Here is a 19412-nt window from a genome sequence, read left to right as displayed (position 1 = left end):
TTGACTTGTTTCTATGCCTTTTTTTTTTGGGTTTTTTTTTTTTGCTTTCAGTGCTTTGCTATCTTTCGAGTCTGAGCAGGCTTCCTCTGGCTGTTCGAGTGGAGAGCTTGCCCCTGGGCCACCATCCTCTATGCCATGTAGGTCTACTGCTGTGCAGCCAAAGGAAGCCTGCCCTGGAAGAAGTAAAGAACACAACCAGCATTTTGAATAAATGCTCGTATCCGTGTAGGCAGCGATCCACCCAATCCCCCTTTTTTGCAAACCACATAAGGCACAATGTCGTAAGCAATAAAATAACTTCAGAGGGAAGATTGTAATATATTTTAAAATATAGTTCAGTTTAAAGTTACTTTAGACAAAATGAAAGATACACTAAAAGATTGTGAAATGTCAACCCTGCCTGTGTTTCTTCCGTTTATTTGTTTAGAGCAAATTTTTAATACTTTTTGTATGTAAGTCATCGTAACAGTATTAGTATAGTTTGTGGTGTAAATGACAGAGCATTTAAATAAAGGCAAATATTAAGAAAACCTAACTTAAAAAATGTACACCATTTTGTGTTCCATTTTTCTACACTTTATAGAATAACCCTTATTGAAATAAGTTTAATATGTAACCAGTCCATGAGGTTTCCAAGACGGCAGGTAAACCATGTGTCTCAAATTTGGCAGTATAGCCCAAGTTCATATTACAGTAATTGTAACATAGAAATAGATTAGAACAGATCTTTTTCATTTCCCCAAACCACATAAACCGGTTTTACAGGTCATACTACCATAAAGTCACTCTGGAAGTAGAATCTATGCAGATGTACGCGGCCTGCATGACTGTGTGTCAAAAATCACATCCAGGTTGTCTGCAGCATTAGAGACAATTTTATGTGTAAATGGGAATGTTTGCTTTGGATGAGGAGAGCGGCTTTGAATGGCCAGAACAGATATGAATTTCATGTAGACTACAACCGTATATTTTAGTCGATTTTATTACAGGTTTAGTATCTGATGCTGGGTTCATGCTGAAATAATTGCTGTAACATTCTGGAAATTCTGGTCTGTCAGCAGCTATTTAAGCATCAAGCTCGAGCAGGAGTGTTACCAATGTTAGTGAATGTTAGTCATCCTGTGATCTTATCTACATATGGTGTTTGATTACCTGCACATCTACCAGTCAATAGTTAGGCCTTGAACAGGTAGAAGATACATTATGGGGCATATTCAATTGTTTGAATTCCCCGCAGCATTAAAAGCATTACCATTATTACGGTAATACTAAGCCGGATTTCAGCTCGCAGCTCCCTGAGCCGCGAGCTGAAATCCAGCGTGAAAGGTACCGTAATAACGGTATTTACGCGCACTATTACCGTAATGACTGTAATAGTGCGCGTGCCGCGTTACTTTGGCCAGTAATGCCAACAATTGAATATGCCCCTATGTGTTGTTTTGGTTTCATTCAGGACAGACATTTTATCAAGGATATTGCATCAAAAGAGCAGCCAAACTTGAAATAAGCATCAAAATCTACAACCAGCTGATTGCACTATACTGTATACCAAATTATTTTATTTTTGATATCTACAGTTAAGTTATTGCTCAGTTTGGTCCAGAATGTCCCACCGGTAAAAATACCTCACTTAAATAACTTTTTTTTTTAGACCCTAATGTGAGCAGCTCAGGGGTTAGCATAGCTGCCTCACAGCACTGGGGTCATGAGTTTGATTCTGACCAGGGCCTATCTGTCTGGAGTTTGTATGTTCTCCCCGTGTTTACGTTGGTTTCCTCCCACACTCCTAAGATATAAATGGTAGGTTAATTGACTTTTTCACACTAGTTGGGGGACACTGCTCACCTTGGGGTATAGAGGGTGCTGTGGGAGTAATGGCACTAAAAAACTTGTCTAGCCTGCTCCCCATCCCTCTATGCCCCCCTCCACCGGAAGAGCTCAGTTTTTTTTCTTAGTGCCTACGGAGAAGAGCACTTTTAGTCTAGTCTTAGAATTTTCTTGTATTTTTTACACATTTATCACTGTGTGACCGCTGCGGCTACTTCAGGGAGAGCCCCAGTGGTACTTTAGTGACGCCCCCTGAATTATGTAGCGCACCGGGGAAAATGTCACCTGGCCCTCTGGTAGTGTCCAGGACCCAGGTGCGTCCAGAGAGGTGATGCGGACCGCCCCAGGAGCCGTGGCAGCATGCATCCGTCGCCCGTGACTGCTGTGGAGGCGGAGCTGCTTGCGGTCCAGTTGCCCAGCCTGTCAGCCGGCATTTGGAGAAAAAGTTGCGGTGCAAACAGGGAGTGAGGCATATAATGCTGGTGGGGATCTTTCGCTGAAGCACAGTCCCCACCATGGTCTGATGTCTGTTTTTTTCTGCAATTACAAATGTATGGTTTTTTTTGCTGATTATGTGCAGGCCAGCAAAGAGTTAAGTGGGCGTGGTTATGTGACAGTTAACTCCCCTGTTTTTTCCTGGGCTCTGGGAAGCTTATCAGCCCTTTCCCACCCTGCCTGCAGGACACTCAGAGGCAGACACATCCCTGGGGACTGAAAACCAGTAAATATAGAGTGGCTTTGCTATTTCTTATATCTTTTTCAGTGTGTGTGTGTTTTCTATTTGCTGTACATTCTGTGGGGGTACATTACGGAACACTTTTGGTTCTAGTCTTGGCTGAAGCACTATATTATTGTGTATTTCTATTGTGTTACAGTTTGCTATATACTGTACATTTCTTTTTTATAAGATAGTTCTACAGTGTGTCTCTCATTTACCTTTCTGTTTTGTAATATGTCAGAAAGAGAGACCGTGGCCAAATCCAAGGCTGTCTCTGTAATATACTACACCTGTACCAGGTGTGAGTCCAAATTAACTGGAGGACAATCAGACCAGGGGGGCCTGTGCATAGTATGCATGGCCGAGGACCTTGGCGGGTGCTCGTCTGCGGGTGCAGCGGACATCGTGGAACCAGTCTGGGCGTAGGAGCTGGCACGGTCCATTGACGAATTAAGGAGAGAAAATCCACGTCGATTGGTCTGTGCAGGGGTTGACCAGAGTGTCTAATTCTCTTGAAAAATTGTTCCATCAGAGTATGGCAGGTGGACGGCGTAAACGCTTGCATCTTCCTATTGCCCAGGAATTAGTACATTCGGACACGGATCCATCTGAATTGGGAGATGGTGATGTTCTAGAGGATTCTGACTATGAGGGCTTGCCCACAGGTGAGGAGGATATGTCCAATAGACAAGGCATTGAGGACCTTAACCTGGCAGTGCGACAGGTTCTTACCATATCGGATGGGAAACAATCTGTATCACAGACCTCCCTGTTTAAAAGGACAAAGAAAAAGTTTTTATTCCCTCCTTCCGCACAACTGTTGGAAATTTGGGACGAGGCCAGACTTAAGCCTGATAATAATTTTCAGATTCCCAGGCGATACAAACTTTTCTACCCATATCCAAATTCGGAGGTAGGAACATGGGAGACTCATCCCAGTATTGATGCTTTTATTGCACACTTGGCGAAGTCTACTGTTTTTCCGTTGCCTAATTCAGCGTCGCAGTCGCGACAAAAAGTGTGAAGCAATTTTGAAATCTATTTATTTAGCATCTGGGGCTCCCAAAAGGGAGGCATTTTCACTTCTTTTGGTTTGTCGGCCACTCAAGAGGTGGTTCTTCCAGAAGCCAAGCCCCAATTATAAGGGGAGGGGGGGCAAAGAGGCAGTCAGGTCTGGACAGGACGTCGCCCTGCCCCTAAGCCAGCAGACAAACAAGCAGCATGACTTTCTGCATCCTCCACCGGGGGCTCCGGTGGTGGGAGCGCGCCTACTGCTCTTTCAGGAGCAGTGACTTAGGTCCACCACAGATGCCTGGGTGAAAAGTATCGTGTCCAAGGGATACGTCTTGGAACTAGTGGGGGCACCTCCACAGTGTTTCATGACTACACCTTTTCCCAGGGAGTCGGAGAAAAGACAGGCTTTGCAGGGGGCAGTACAGTTACTTCGGGATGCCGAGGTGATTGTTTCAGTTTTGTTGGGGCAGAGAGGTCCAGGCTTTGACTCATCTTTTTCTGGTGCAAAATCCGGATCGGCCCTTCAGACCAATTCTAAACTTGAAGGACCTCAACACTTGCTTACGGGTACCCAGCTTTCAGATGGAGTCCATCAGATCTGTGATAAATTCCACGAAGAAAGGTGAGTACTCAGCATCATTGGATATCAATGACGATTACCTTCACATTTCAATATGGACAGGTCATCTGAGTCTCTTGTGGTTTGCGGTTCGTCTGGAGCATTTTCAGTTCAGGGCTCTCCCATTTGGTTTGTTCACAAAGGTAATGACAGCTCAATTGCGTTTAAAGGGGGTGACTATTTTACCTTACCTAGATGACTTGCTCGGTATCTCGGTTTCAGTCATATCTGCAGCTTACCAGGGACATTCTGCAGGCACACGGATGGGTGATCAACTACAAAAAATCCAGTTGGATACCAACCCAACATGTGGTGTTTCTCGGATTGTAGTTCAAATCCAATTGTCAGAGGGTTTTTCTCCCTTCAGACAAAGTACGGACGATCCGGCGTCAGATGAAAAATGTTTTATCTCTAAACCGCATCTCAGTACTTCAGTGTATGAAGCTACTGGATCGCATGGTTTCCTCGTTTGAAGCTCTGCAGTTTGCTCGTTTCCATTCGCGCAACTTCCAGCAGGAGATTCTGGCAAAGTGGTCAAGGTCAGATCCTTGCTTAGAAAGGCAGGTCTTTCGGTTGTCACAGACAACACGCCTGTCTCTTGTCTGGTGGCTCAGGAGGGACATTCTCACGCAGGGGCGTCCTTTCTCGGTGTGGGACTGGACCGTGGTAACAACGGATGCCAGCTTTTTGGGGTGGGGTGCAGTCACTCTTCACCTCAGTTTGTAAGGTACTTGGATGCTGGAGGAAACACGGTTGCCCATAAATGTTCTGGAACTACGGACAGTATTCAGGGCTCTAGTTCAGGCACAGTCCTTCCTGGCACGTAGGCCGATCCGAACACAGTAAGACAATGCTACGGCGGTAGCCTACATAAATCATCAAGGAGGAATAAGTAGTACTTTTGCCATGTAGAAAGTGTCAAAGGTCATGAAATGGGCTGAACAACAGGTGTCTGCAATTTCAGCAGTGTTCATTCCGAGGGTGGACAACTGGGAAATTGACTACTTAAGTCGGCATGCCCTTCATCCAGGCAAATGTTCGCTCCATCTGGAGGTATTTTCTCAAATAGTCCTCCGGTGGGGTCGGCCGGAAATAGGCCACACACATAATTAGAGGATGCTCTGCAGCATTTTAGCAAATCAAGTTATCGTTCAGTTTGCTTAAGACTATCAGTCATATTAGGTAAGTGGGAGTGTGCAATTTTCTAAAAGAGCAGAATTGATGTGTGTCGGTGTATAAATAAATACCTAACTTGTTTGTTTGGTTCATTGCATTTTTTTTGTATTGTTTAAAAGCAATAAAAATTGAATTAGCAAATAGTGGTAAAACACAACGATGTGTGTATGCATCAAAATAAAAACATCTGTATTACCACACTCCATATTAACAAATGGTGAGCACAACTCAGGTAGTAAACCCAAAGTGTCCAACATGGTGCCAGCTCAGAGGTAGAATCACAAGTGTGCAGGCAAATCAAAATGGGATATCTATATGTTTACATTTTGGGTTTTTTTAAAGCAGCATTTGTGATTAAATCTGGCTGTGTTGCTGTGGTCAGTGGTTGAAAGTTTTCATCGATCTTTCTTTATTGCATACGTTGTTGGTGCACTACAAATACATATGCCATGCTTAGGGGTTTGTTGTTATATTAAATATGTCATTTGTATTTCAGGGCCGTCTTCTCAATCTGAGCTGTTCAACAATTCCTACTTTTGTGCTTTCAATAACTGCAACTACAGAGGTAAGTTGAACACAGTTGCACTGGGCAAACCTGAGTGCAAGGAAAGTGTGAAGTTATTCCGAAAAACTTTTATAATGATATAAAAAAATAAATTATGCTATTGTGTTTTATTTGCTGCCAGAAAGAATTGCATCCAGTTATGTCCCACTACATAGCAAACAAGGTCCAAACTCTTTTTTTTTTTTATTTACATATTTAATCCCATCACCACTAATAAATACATCTATCTCATTTTACAGTGATCGGATGCGTTTTCATTTTGCAGTCGGTGTATTTATAAATCAAAAAGAAATAATTTATCTCTATAGATACACTCTGGTCCAGTGGTCCTCTTTCCAAAGCCAATGATTTTTTTTCTAAATCATACGACCGAACAGGCACAGTAGAAAGTAGAACATGCTCTACTTTCCATCAACTCTGCTCTGTCATCCACCCTGCAAATATGACAGTGTGCATGCCCAAGTATTTCTCATCAGATGTCAACCAGAGGGTAGACAGGAAAGAAGAGAGCCACACAGGTATTAAATATGGTCAGCTTTTCTTTCTTTCCTCTCTAACGGGTAGATCACTTCCCTAGATATGTTCCTTTTTTGTTTCTGGTTCCTTCAACTGTTTGTTCTATCTGGGGGAGCTCTAGCAATGAGCATGGCATTGGAAAATGTCTGACCATTGCCAAACTACTGCAAAAGGGGTCCAATATGCCACTCAAATCCACCCAAAAAGGTTTTCTAAGAATGTCCAAAGTACAGGAAGCGCTGAGATTTTACACTGTACTGTGTGACTTTTTTCTTCCTGCATACTGTCACGATCAGGTACTAGCTGGTATTGGCACAGCTGAGCAAGGAGGCGCGGAGTCTAACGTCCCCCAGTATTCACCAGGGACCCCCGCAAGGGAGTTTGGGCTTCGTTGCAAGAGGGTACGCAGGTCGCGGTTCTCCAAGACAGCCACCAGCGTAGCAACAGAGTGAATAAGTGTAGTCAATAAATCCGGTTCAGAACCAGCGGGCAGCGAGGTACAAAGGGAAATCCAAAGAATAGTCAGAGGCAGGCCAAAATCAGGAAACTGAAGCTAGCAGCAGGGTACAAGGCAAAATCCAATAGAAAGGTCAGAGGGAAGCCGGTTCAGAAACAGGATCAAGAGTAGATGCAGTCAAGGTGCTGGAGCAGGGTGAAACCAATACTCTGGCACCCATAGTGGTGCCAGAACCTTCCATAAATACACCTGGTAAGGGCCTGACAGGAGAGGGAATGTGTCCGACCGGATGCAGGACGTGGAGTGACGGCGCATGCGAGTACCGCGCCCGGAAGCAGGTAGTCGTCCCGATGCTAGGCAACGGGACGCCGATATCGGAGGTGACAGGCAGCCATCTCTTGCACCCGGAGATAGTGCGGAGGCGACGCCTGACACATATCCGCTTGACCCAGGGATTAACCCACTAGTGATGGCTGCCATATAGGGAATCAAAGAGATTAAATGAACAGGTAATATTTCTTAGTTGTTGAAAATATGTTCTTTGAAATGAAAGTAAGTAGAAGTAAATATTGAAATACATAGTCTATCATTTACAACTCCACATTAACTGTCCAATTCAGCACCCCTAAACAATTTAAAATTTCACCATATTTTACTCCACTTTCAGTCTAATTTACTGTAATACTGTGGCTTGAAAGAATATTGAGCAGCCAACACATTTTTCACATTTTGAATTTGGAATAGATTTTTGGCACTGTAATACTATTAAGTATTGATTTATCATATCAAATTGAAGCAAATATTGTAAAATCTTTCCACAAATTATTAAATAAATACAGAATTAATGAAATTGAAAGAGTATTCATATCCAATATAATCCCAAAACTTCATATTTACGCTGGTACAATACATTACCTAAAACGTCAAACATATTGTTTATTGAGTCAACCTGTCTAAAAAAAATTAGTGGATGTTATTTTTGTAAATATAAATACCCCTCTCTCTCTGTAAAGTCCTACAGCATGATAGAGAGTTGGAGAAAAAAAAATGAAGATGCCATTTCAAACAAGTCTGAGATATTATAGAGAAGCACACATCTAGGGAAGGATACAAGACTACTGCAGAGGCATTGAACATCACTCAGAGCTCAGTGTGGTACATTGTACAGACATGGCAGAAGGATGACACTGCAGCCATGTTGCATAGATTAGGCTGCTGTCCTAAACTTGCTTGTTGGACAAGAAGAGCATTTATCAGAGAAGCTATTGTGAGGGCAACTGTGACATTGAACAAGCTACAGAAGCCAGTGTATTTTTTTTTTATTACAATGTACATAGGTCAACAATCTCTTAGAAGTAAAGAAGCACTAGCTAATAAAATGTCTTTGCCCTTGAAAAGTTTACAAAATACCATCTAATAGATACTGCAGTTATGTGACAGAAATCCAAAGCAGTGTATATGGACTAAAATCAAACCCTATACACAACCATTGTGAAGTAGCAGTAGCATCATGTTATGGGGAGGTTTATCAGTGGCAGGTGCTTCCAAAGCAGGAAAGATGACTTTCAACAAGACCCATAGTGCTTAAAATGAAGAAAAGAAAGAGAAGAGTTTTGAGCAATTTTGCAAGGAGGAATGGGCTCTGTTTTGTTGTTCACAGTTAAGTTAAGTTACCCCAATAAGACTACTGCCTTTAATATCTGAGGAGGTTGACGTAAGTATTGACTGAGGGAAGGGATACTTATTAAGTAATTTATAATCTTTCAATCCAAAAAAATAAGCAAATATCTAGACAATGACATTTTTGAGATTGGAAAAAGAATAGGCACTGAATACCTTTTCAAGGCACTATTTCTAAAACATCCCCCTGTACATTATTACTGTATCTCTTTACCCTACAGGCACTAGCTTTAATTGAACTATACAATGCACCCGAAGGCAGATACAAGCAAGATGTGTACCTGTTGCCTAAGAAGATGGGTAAGTCATGGCATGTTTTAGATATGACACTTTTGTATACATTTATTGTTTTTGACTTATAAGATTTCAGCAGTCAGCTGAACTTGTTTCTCGGACCATCCAGTGCTCAAATTTCGTACTTTTCATATAATTTTATTTTGGGACCTAATTAAGGTAAATATATAACTTCAAAGGGAAATTGGACACTTCAGTAAATTTGAAGGCAGTTTACGAATGTGCAGAGCATGCAGGCAAACAGATTATTCTTTCTATTACTCAAATGCGCCTAATTCGCTGCATAACACATTCATAGCTGCACACCCAATACTAGGTTTTGGGAACTATCAATATATGCCTACTTTTGCAGAGTTGTGGAACTGGAAATGCATGTGGTGGAAAGAGTGAAAATGTCACTTGAACAGACCTGCTACTACCTTGCTAGGGCCTTCACACAGAGGTGTACTTCTGTATTCTGGTTTTAAGAACTGCCTATGGAAAAAGATTGTGTGCGTTCTTTTGTGGGGCCAACTAGAATCGCACATGGATGGACTGTGTAAAATGTCACTTTAATGTCCTGCTATTAACACTCTAGGGCCGCCCTCTTCTTAAATTGTAAGTTTTATATATTTGTCCTAGAATAATGTTTAGCTTAGCCTCATTTATATATTAAATTTATCTTGAGTGAGGAAACATTGGGGGGGTATATATACTAAACTGCGGGTTTGAAAAAGTGGAGATGTTGTCTATAGCAATCAGTCAGATTCTAGCTGTCATTTTGTAGAATGTACTAAACAAATGATACCCTAAATCTGATTTGGTTGTAAAAGGCAACATCTCCACTTTTTTAAACCCGCAATTTAGTAAAAATATTCCTTGTCACCTTTGGGTGTTTTAAAGTTTATTTACATGGATCGAAATGTAATTATAAGTGCGCTTGGAAGGTGCAGTAGGGGCTCCATTGAAAATTTATAAGCTTGAAGTTCTTTATGCTCTACAGTCCACTAGCAAACAGAGAATACAAAATACGCCTACGCAAAAGTAATGTTCTCCCATCTGGGTGCATAAAATATGCCTAGCGCACACTCGGCAAGAAACATCTCTGATCCGCCAGGCTCCAACCATCAGAAAACAAAAAAATTGTGCAGACATCACTATCCTGGCCCACAAAGAAAAATTGCTGCATATAGGCAAAAGCACAATGAAAAATTACTTTCACTGTTACAATTTGGTTTGAAGAAGAAGTTATCTATCACAATTATAGTAGCCATAAATTGCATAATAGGCTAATGATAAAAAAAATTCTGTATGTAACTTGTATCTTCATCCAAATACTCCACAGATTTAAACACTTCCCCAGTGATGTGTCAGTGATCTGAACTACAATTACTCATAGGAATAAAAAATTAAGCTTTCTGAAGTCTCAAATAAAAATGTGACTGGTTTCTGTGGTCCGTCCCCATCTTCCAAGTGTAAAATCATATCATAAGACAAATCTTTCTACACATGGGTAACCAATAAAAAAATCAAACAATTAATGTAATATACATAATTACCAATACATGGCACACATTTTACAGTTTATATGATAAATGTACAAAAATGATAATTTATATAATTACCTTATTATTGAGATCTCTCATTCTTTCTCCTGTCCAACATCTTACTATTCCTTCCTTTAGCTCCCAACTGACCTTCTTATTTACGTAACATTTATTTATGTAACACCATTATATTCCATAGCAATTTTGCAATTGAGATCAAGCAAGTAATAATACAAGACTGGTTATTAACAGACAGAAAGAGAGGTAAGAGGGTCCTGCTAGTAAGCTTGCAGTCTATAAGACAATAGCGGTTTGATGCATGAGGTTAAGTGCCACATATTGCATATTGGTCCGGCCAGAATGTAGGAGTAAAGAGTGCTTAGTGGGTTAAATGATCTAGTCATACAGCAAAGTGTATTTAGGAGTCAGAGGGTTTTGTATGTATAGAAAGACAGCACATGTAAATTTTGAGCGAGTTGTGAAGAGGGGTGGTAATCTGGTAGAATAGAATAGAAGAGTGTTAATCGACTAGAATAGCCTAGAAAGTTAAGAGGGTAGTTGAAGAATTTGAATTTCCTGACCATAGTCTTATCTGTGAGGAGTTTGTATGTTCTCCCTGTGCTTGCGTTGGTTTCCTCCAGGTGCTCCGGTTTCCTTTCACACTCCAAAAACATACTAGTAGGCTAATTAGCTGCTGATGCAAATTGACTCTAGTCTCTGTGTGTGTGTTTTTGTGTGTGTTTTGTGTGTGTGTGTGTGTGTATGTGTGTGTGTTCGTATGTTAGGCAATTTAGACTGTAAGCTCCAATGAGGCACTGATGTGAGTGAGCTCTCTGTACAGCGCTGCGGAATTACTGGCGCTATATAAATCGATGATGGTGATGAATTTGGAGGTTAGAGGAAGCAGCCCAAAAAAAGGCCTGTAACCGGGAAAGGAAACAGGTAATTAGTGTGGATAAGAGATGCAGATCTTGCACAAAGTGGAAGGATCAAGTTGGGAGATATTTTAAGACAAGTGAAAATATGTATGTTGGTGCAGTTCTGTTGATCTTAAAAGATGTTTATACCCAATGTTCTCAAAATGGTGTGCTCAACGACTGTTTTGTCACAGGGTGAATTACAAATTAGAGTATCGCGAAATTCGTAAATTCTCCTTGAACAAAGTAGATTCTCATGTACACACCTTTTTGTTAATGAGGTGTATAATTTATATTCATAAGGTCATTCTAAGAAAGGAGGATCTTTTCAGGCTATCATATTATACAACACTAGAGTAATCAGCTATTTGTTTGTTATGTTTTATACACTTAATTTAATTTATTTCTATTTAATTACATTATAATTAAACAATTACCTGTCTGCGTACAGAAAGAAGCACCCTGAAGTTCCTGAACTGTATCATGTATTATGCAAATCCCCATTAGTACAGTGCAAATAATGAAATGAAGATGGCAGGTCTAATGCTAGGCAAACCACTTAAATCTATTTTCAGATGCTACTTTCACTTTCTAAAAAGTGGATCTAAAAATTAATTTCCAACCCTGCTCACCTTAATGTTGGAGGTGCTTCCCAAAGCCGCTAATTACTCTACATTTGCCCAACATTACACTTTGTGGTCTGCACTAATATTCCTGTCCTTATTTCCTTTTTTATAATGGGCCGCCTGCTGGTGCAGAGAGACAGAAGAGAGCAGGTGCCTGCCATTTTTGCAGGGTTTCTGGGTAAATCTTTTTAAATCCAAAAATAGAATTAGTGGAATTAAGAATTGGAGAAAAAGAGGAATTTATTTCATAAGGAAAAGGAACATCTCAGTCATTATTTAGTAGTGTAATTTTTCAAAAAATCCCTGGATGTTGCAGGAGCTCCCATAGAGGTTAAATATTTTGGTCAATAAACATGCCTCCTTTTATCTTGTTTACAGATGAATATGTTGCCAGCTTGCATCTGCCTTCCTTTGATGCCCATCTAACTGAGCTAACTGATGACCAGGCCAAATACCTTGGACTCAATAAGAATGGACCCTTCAAACCCAATTATTACAGGTAAAATACATTAAAGGAGAACAATAGTGTAGAAATAAAATCTACATCAAGCCTAAAGCAGGCTATTGCAGTTATATAGTTGGGGGATACAGGGGGACCATAGGACAGAGTCACATCCAGATAGGTAATTTAAATCACTAGTACTAGAGCAGCTAGTCCAATGGGGGGTGGGTAGGAGAGTTGAAATAGATAAGACAGGAATCCCAGGTTGATGAAAAGGATAATCTTTCGGTGCTGCATTTAATACTTGTCATATTGTCTATAGAGTATGTTTCCCATACTTTATTGATAATCATGCCAAGTGTAAAAGGAGTAGGCTCCTTCCACTTTGAGGCAATAAAACAATTGCAGAATTGCAGATCTGTATGTTAGATTTATTGCTCTTCGTACCGGGAGAGGGAGGAGCAGAAGAAATTCTGGGACAACCGCTTCTAAACATTTGTGATTGTGTGAAGCAGCTCTGCCACATCTTTCCAAAAGGAGCGTAGCTTAGGGCTTAGTAGCTTACTGTGTCTCCAGTGCAGATTGGCAGCAGAGTATATAGATTGTTGCCTGATGGGGATCAAATTCCAGCAATAATAGAACTTACAAGAATTTTCTTTGATGTGAACACAAATAGAGCATTTAGTCAAGTTTTTTCAGGTCTTGGTTCAGTCTTCAGAACTTAGGACCATGTGTTCCACAATGGTACAGGGCCTTAATCAATCAGTCTGGGCTGGAGAACAGAATGGTAATATAGGTTCAAGCAAAGTGTCAAATTTTAAATTATTGAAAGAATTGTCGATTTGTTAGTTGAAAGTGCCAGGACAGCACTTCTGTGAAGTCCAGGAAAAAGTGAAGCAATGAAAAAAGTCTAATGGAAGCATGGCTGGGGGGAAATCCAGGATGTTCCACAGAGCAAACGATCCCTGGTCATGAAGAGAGTAGTGAAAATGTTCTTAATCTCAAGTGATATTTAAGGCCGGGGATGGAGACTATGGCAGGGTCCATAACACTGTGGAAAGAGATTTTTAGTCTTAACAGTGCGGCTTCAGTGTTCATAATTTAGTGCCATGCACCCAGATTCATTAGGTGAGGTAGGCAGCATAGTAATATTTTTGACTATTCGGGATGCCAAGTGTGCACTTGTAGAGTGTAGGCAGACATTTTGGGCCTTTTCTTTACCCCAATGAAGCCAAAAATTTAAGAAGATCTTTGAAAAATTTAGGAGGGGTTTTCACTGGGAGAGTTTGGAAGAAGTAGAGGAGTTGAGGCAGTGGATTCATTTTAACCACGTTCATTCTGCTGTTCCAAGAGATGAAATATCTGCTTCAGTTAGTGTAGTGTACTGTTACTTGCTGTTGTTTTTCTTTTACTTTTTAATGCTAGAGCCTGTGTTATCCAGTATTAGCATATGCTTAACTTTCAATATGTCATTTTATTATAGATACTGATGCTTGAAATTGGAAATCACCTGTGAAATCTCAAGAGAGCTTTAGAACAAAAATCACCAGCCTCATTTCTCTGTTTTTTTTTATATGTTTCTGTGATGTTATTGTCTATGATTCCTTGTATGTGTTTGCATGTTTTAATTTTCTTATGTAGAGAGGAAACTGTTTATTTTAAAATGTGGCAGAACTCCAGGATTCTAACTGCTGAACTTCCATTACAGTGTTAAAACCTAATTAAAGGGGAAGTATTACTTATTTATAGTTATTAAAAGAAGGTAGTTCCAATGTAGAGTTTCATTATTTGAAATATATTGGGGAAAAATAGAACTGTTAACAGGTGGCATGGTTTAATTTGCTATCTATAAATATGATGTGGCAAATTACTATATCAGTCCAGGCTTTTAGAAGGTACTGCACCTAACTTACTGAAGAAGACGGTCATTGTAAAGAAAAAAACAAATGAAGGGTTTTAGAGCCCCCCTCCCTCTCTGGACAGTGACACAATTTTCATATTTTTTGCTCTGTTTGCCACCACAATGGATTTAACATTAAACAATGAATATACAATTGAAGTGCAGACTTTCAGCTATAATTCAAGGGTTTGAACAAAAATATTGTATGGAATATATAGGAATTGCAACCATTTTTATATACGGTCCCCTATTTTCAGGGGCTCAGATGTTATTGACATAATCATCAATAAAATGTTCATTTTTAATACTTTGCCGGAACCCATGGACATCACCAAATGCTGGGTTTCCTCCCTTCTTATGCTTTGTCGGGTCTTTGGTTGTTTTTTGCAGGTTTTACTTCCTTTAGTTTTGTCTTCAGCAAGTGAAATGCATGTTCGATCGGGTTGAGATCCGGTGATTGAGTCGGTCATTGTAGAATATTCCACTTCCTTGCCTTACAAAACTCCTGGGTTACTTTCGAAGTATGCTTTGGGTCATTGTCGATCTGTACTATGAAGCGTCGTCCAATCAAATTGATTTGGCTGAATCTGAGCATACAGTATATCCCAATACATTTCAGAATTCTGTCACATCATCAATAAACACTAGTGACCTAGTGCCATTTGAAGCCATGCATGCTCATGCCTTGACACCACCTCCACTGTGTTTTACATATGATGTGGTATGCTTTGAATCATGAGCCATTCCAAGCTTTCACCATACTTTTTTTTCTTCCCTTCAATCTGGTACTGGTTGATCTTGGTTTCATCTGTCTAAAGAATGCTGTTCCAGAGCTGGGCTGGCTTTTGTATATGTTTTGTGGAAAAGTCTAATCTGTCCTTTCTATTCTTGAGGCTTATGAATGGTTTGCACCTTGCATAGAACCCCCTGTATTTGCTCTTGTCAAGTCTTCTCTTTATGGTAGACTTGGATAATGATATGCCTACGTCCTGGAGAGTGTTCGTCACTTGGCTAGATGTTGTGAAAGGGTTTATCTTAAACAATAAGATGATCGCAATATCTTTTCCATGGTAGTCTCCCATGGAAGTCCAGGCCTTTTTGTGTTGCTGAGATCACCAGTGTGTTCTTTATTTGCTCATAATGTACCAAACTGTTGATTTTGGCAACCCCTAAGGTTTTCGCTGATGGATTTTTTTTTGTTTTTGCAGCCTAAGTATGGCCTGTTTCACTTGCAATTGCCACACTTAGAATCAACTCTGGACCATTTGTCTGCTTAATTGATAAATAACAGGAATAGCCCACACCTGTTCATGAACCAGCGTTTGAGTCCATTGTCCAAATACTTTTGGTCCCTTGAAAAAGAGAGGACTACATATTAAATAATTGTAGATTATAAACCCTTCCTCCAATTTGGTTATGAATAATTTCAAATTAAAGTTGATAGTTTGCACTTTAGGCCCCCATTCATTATATATCTGTAACTTTAAATATGTATGGGCAAACAGCTAATATAACATTTGTGTCCAAATATATATGGACCTATACTCAGTGGCCACTTTATTATGTACACCTTTCTAGTACCGCGTTGCCCCCAAAACGGCCTGAATTTTTCATGACATACAACAAGCTGCTGGAAACATTCCTTACAGATGATGATGATTATGGTCCATGATGAAATTATCCATTCCACCACATCCCAAACGTGCTCTACTGGATTGAGATCGGGTAACTGAATGCCTGTGGAGTACACTGAACTCATTGTCATGTTTGTGAAACTAGCTTAAAATAACTCGTGGTTTGTGATAAGTAGACTGTGGCGATAAAGGTATGCACATGGTCGGCAGCAATACTCAGGTATGCTGTGGCATTTAACAATGACCAATTATTATTAAGGGGCTTAATGTGTGCCAAGAAAACATTCCACACAGCATTACACCACCATCATCCTGCACTGTTCACAAAGCAGTATGGATCCGTGGATTCAAGATGTTTTCGCCAAATTCTGACCCTACCATATGCAAGTCACAGCGCATATCAAGATTCATCTGACCAAGCAACATTTTTCCGATCTTCAACTGTCCAGTTTTGGTGAGCCTCTGCCCACTGTAACCTACGTTTCCTGTTCTTACTTGACAGGAGTGGAACCTGGTGCGTCTTCTGATACTGTAGCCCATCCACTTTAAGATTTGACGTCCTGTGTATTTAAAGATGCTCTTCTGCATACTACTGTTGTAACATATGTTTACTTGAGTTACTATTTCCTTCCTGTAAGCTTGAAGCAGTCTGGACTTTCTCTTCTGATCTTTCTCATTACCAAAGCATTTTCACCCACAGAACTGCCTACTGGATGTTTTTTTTTGTTTTGTGCACCATTCTCCATACACTCTAGAGACTGTTGTGAATGAAAATCCCAGGAGATCAACAGTTTCTGAGATACTCAAACCACCCTATCTGGCTTATTAATAATGCCACTGTCAGTTACTTAGATCACATTTCGTCCCCATTCTGGTGTTTAGCCTGAACAACAACTGAACCTCTTGAACATGTCTGCATTCTTTTATGCGTTGAGTTGCTGCCACATGATTGGCTGATTTAGATATTTGCATTAATGAGTAGATGTACCTAATGAAGTGGCCACTGACTGTATATGTACAGCAAGCGCTGCCTGTACTATAATGGATGTTGAATTTCATACAGCAATATAACAATTATGTATTTGAAATCTGATGTGAGATCACACTGTGGTGTTTTATGGTTTGTTCAAAATGATGCATGTTTGTCCACTGACATACAACAGACACAAACATACACCCTTTATCTCTACCCTAGAGAGAAAAGAGAGGCAAAAGTATACTTCCTCTTTAAGTACCTTTTAACATAAGAAATGTCTCCTTGGAGCCCTGCTAATTCTGCTGCCTTAATTCACTATGGTACCTCTCCTTCATTCTTGATTATGTAGTTTGTCTTTTGAGCAGACAATTCCAAGAAAGAATTTACCTGTCTATTTAATAATGAATTATACTTGGCACAAAATGTGATGGAACTAAATAGCAACGCTTTTGAAAAGGTCAGAAATGCTTTTCTTCTGGTACCTTTGCCTGAAGTCCAGGACAGAATGATCTACCTGTTTGTTCTTTATGTATATACCACATATGCTCTCAAGAAATATAATGCACACAGGACACAATGTGAAAATATATTGGGGTACATTTATGAAAGCTCATGGACTGGTAAATTGGTGTACAAAATATTTCATGCAAGGTGTGACAGTATAATAATTGAACATTCAAATGGTTTTCTCCATTGTGACTGGTGCTCCTTTCTCTTGTTGTATGTCACCAAAAAGGAAAGGGTAAGGCTCCTACAGATTTATGCACAATGTATTCAATATCACGGGGCTTAAAAAGGCAGATGACACCAGCGTGCTGGAGTAGGACATACACAGGAATCTATTACACATGATAATCCAACACATTTATAGCAGCTTTGCAACATTTCTTTAAAAGTCACTCAGGAGGAGGAGGACCACTTTTCTAAGCAAAAATACTGTCTGCCCCATTTCTGCCATGCTCAGGTTTTCATAAATGTGTCCCCTACACTGTCCGACACAGAATTCTACATAAAGCTGTGAGGTCTGGTATGTTCACACAGTAAGCTTTGCTTTTACCTTGAATCATTATCTCAGGCTTGTTAAAACATGTTTTTTTTTACAACAAATATTTTAATTATGTATATTTAGATTGGGATCATAATGATTATTAGTTCAAAATTACTCTTTGCTCTGCTCTGCCATACAAACATTTACTTAAATGGTATCTCCAGCAAATGCCATGCTTTTGATATGCGAAAGAGCATCCTTGATTTTGACTTTAGAGGGGGCATGTCAAACTCAAAAAAAAAACCTCTTGTATGCAATTTTGTAAGGTTTATTATTAAGAAAAAACAAAAATGGAGTTTAATGCTTTCTTCCTGATGCTTGACACTGTGCCCTCAATGCTGCTTTTGCTCCCCTTCATCTGTATCCTGTTTCATACTGTGCTCTCCACGCTGTTTTTGCCTTCATTCTATTGCTTCTTTCTTCTCTTCTGTTTTCTTCTTTTCTTCTCGTGGCTCCTCTCTGTGCGCTCCTCACTGCAAATATGAGACGTGATGACTTCACACCCAACCTTGAGTGCGTGGGGAGGAGGGTGCCGGATGCCACCGCGTCAGATAAGTATTTTTTAAAATTGTATTTCATTTTCTCTCTGGGCCCTGGCGGAGCCACAAACAAAAATATGCATTTGGGCCATGAGTTTGACATGTCTGCTTTAGAGTGCTCAATATTCCCATGTTATGCATGTGATAACTGCCTTTATCCTCTGGTGGGTGGGACACAGTGGGGGCCACAAGAGAAGGGTCTGCTGTGCATCCCTTGAGCAAAGAAATCCTGAAATACTGCTTCGCTGTTCATGATTCATAAGCAAAGGGCTGAAATCGGACACAAGCCTTGCAGTTGTGGGTCTCCTACAAGCAATTACTGAATATTTTATTGGCATGTTAAAATGATCTGCTTGACTAAGATGTATTTTCTTTATATATAAATGTGAATGATTTTAATGAATACAATACTATAATGATCCATGCAGGTAAGCAATACAAAATAAAGCCAAATTAAGATGACATTGTTTGCTTTTCAGTTTATTGGATGATTACCTTATGCATATAGAAAGAGTATTGTATGTTATAAGGTCCTGTTGTATAGTTTGTGTATTGGCTGCGTAGTCTGTTCAGTGGCTTGGTTGATGTTGGCTCTCTAAAATAACAGTAACTCAAGATATGGTACAGGACATATTGCCCTCTGCTTGCCTCCTTTGACTTAAAAGAAAATAAGGCTGTTTTTACACAGGCTTTAACAAAATACAAGTTAAATAAAGAGTTATTTCCTTGTCTGAGCTCTAACTAATTTACAGTTAACGGCATTTGCCAGTAACAAACAAAAGAGTCAAATATTAGAAACAACGTTATCTTTAGATCAGAAAACCACAGTGACATTTGCATGATTTGGACAATATTGGTGTGATATTAAAGTTTTGGCGCTTCAGTACAACATCGAGTTCTGAGGTTTTTGCAAGCAGCTTTTACTGATGTTTGGCCCA

General features: G+C 39.9%; 1 protein-coding gene across 8 annotated transcripts in view; it reads left to right on the top strand.

The window, feature by feature from the left end:
* The window catches only part of AHCYL1 (adenosylhomocysteinase like 1), a 71913-nt gene extending 52977 nt beyond the window's left edge, over window positions 1-18936 (top strand). For 5 of the 8 annotated variants that reach the window (XM_075195931.1, XM_075195928.1, XM_075195930.1 and 2 more), the window contains 4 exons: window positions 5851-5919; window positions 8794-8872; window positions 12314-12434; window positions 13861-18936. In XM_075195931.1, the coding sequence (XP_075052032.1) occupies window positions 5851-5919; window positions 8794-8872; window positions 12314-12434; window positions 13861-13867 (276 nt within the window). In that variant the 3' untranslated portion in view covers window positions 13868-18936. Of the gene's footprint in view, window positions 1-5850; window positions 5920-8793; window positions 8873-12313; window positions 12439-13860 lie in introns of those variants that run through there. The other 3 variants (XM_075195929.1, XM_075195932.1, XM_075195926.1) reach the window with 1 other exon arrangement.
* Window positions 18937-19412: the final 476 nt, after the last annotated feature.

This window comes from Mixophyes fleayi, chromosome 2 (assembly GCF_038048845.1).
Source record: "Mixophyes fleayi isolate aMixFle1 chromosome 2, aMixFle1.hap1, whole genome shotgun sequence".
Lineage (NCBI taxonomy): Eukaryota > Metazoa > Chordata > Amphibia > Anura > Limnodynastidae > Mixophyes > Mixophyes fleayi.
The sequence above is the reverse complement of the archived record's forward strand: the minus strand, read 5'-3'. Positions and strand labels throughout refer to the sequence as shown.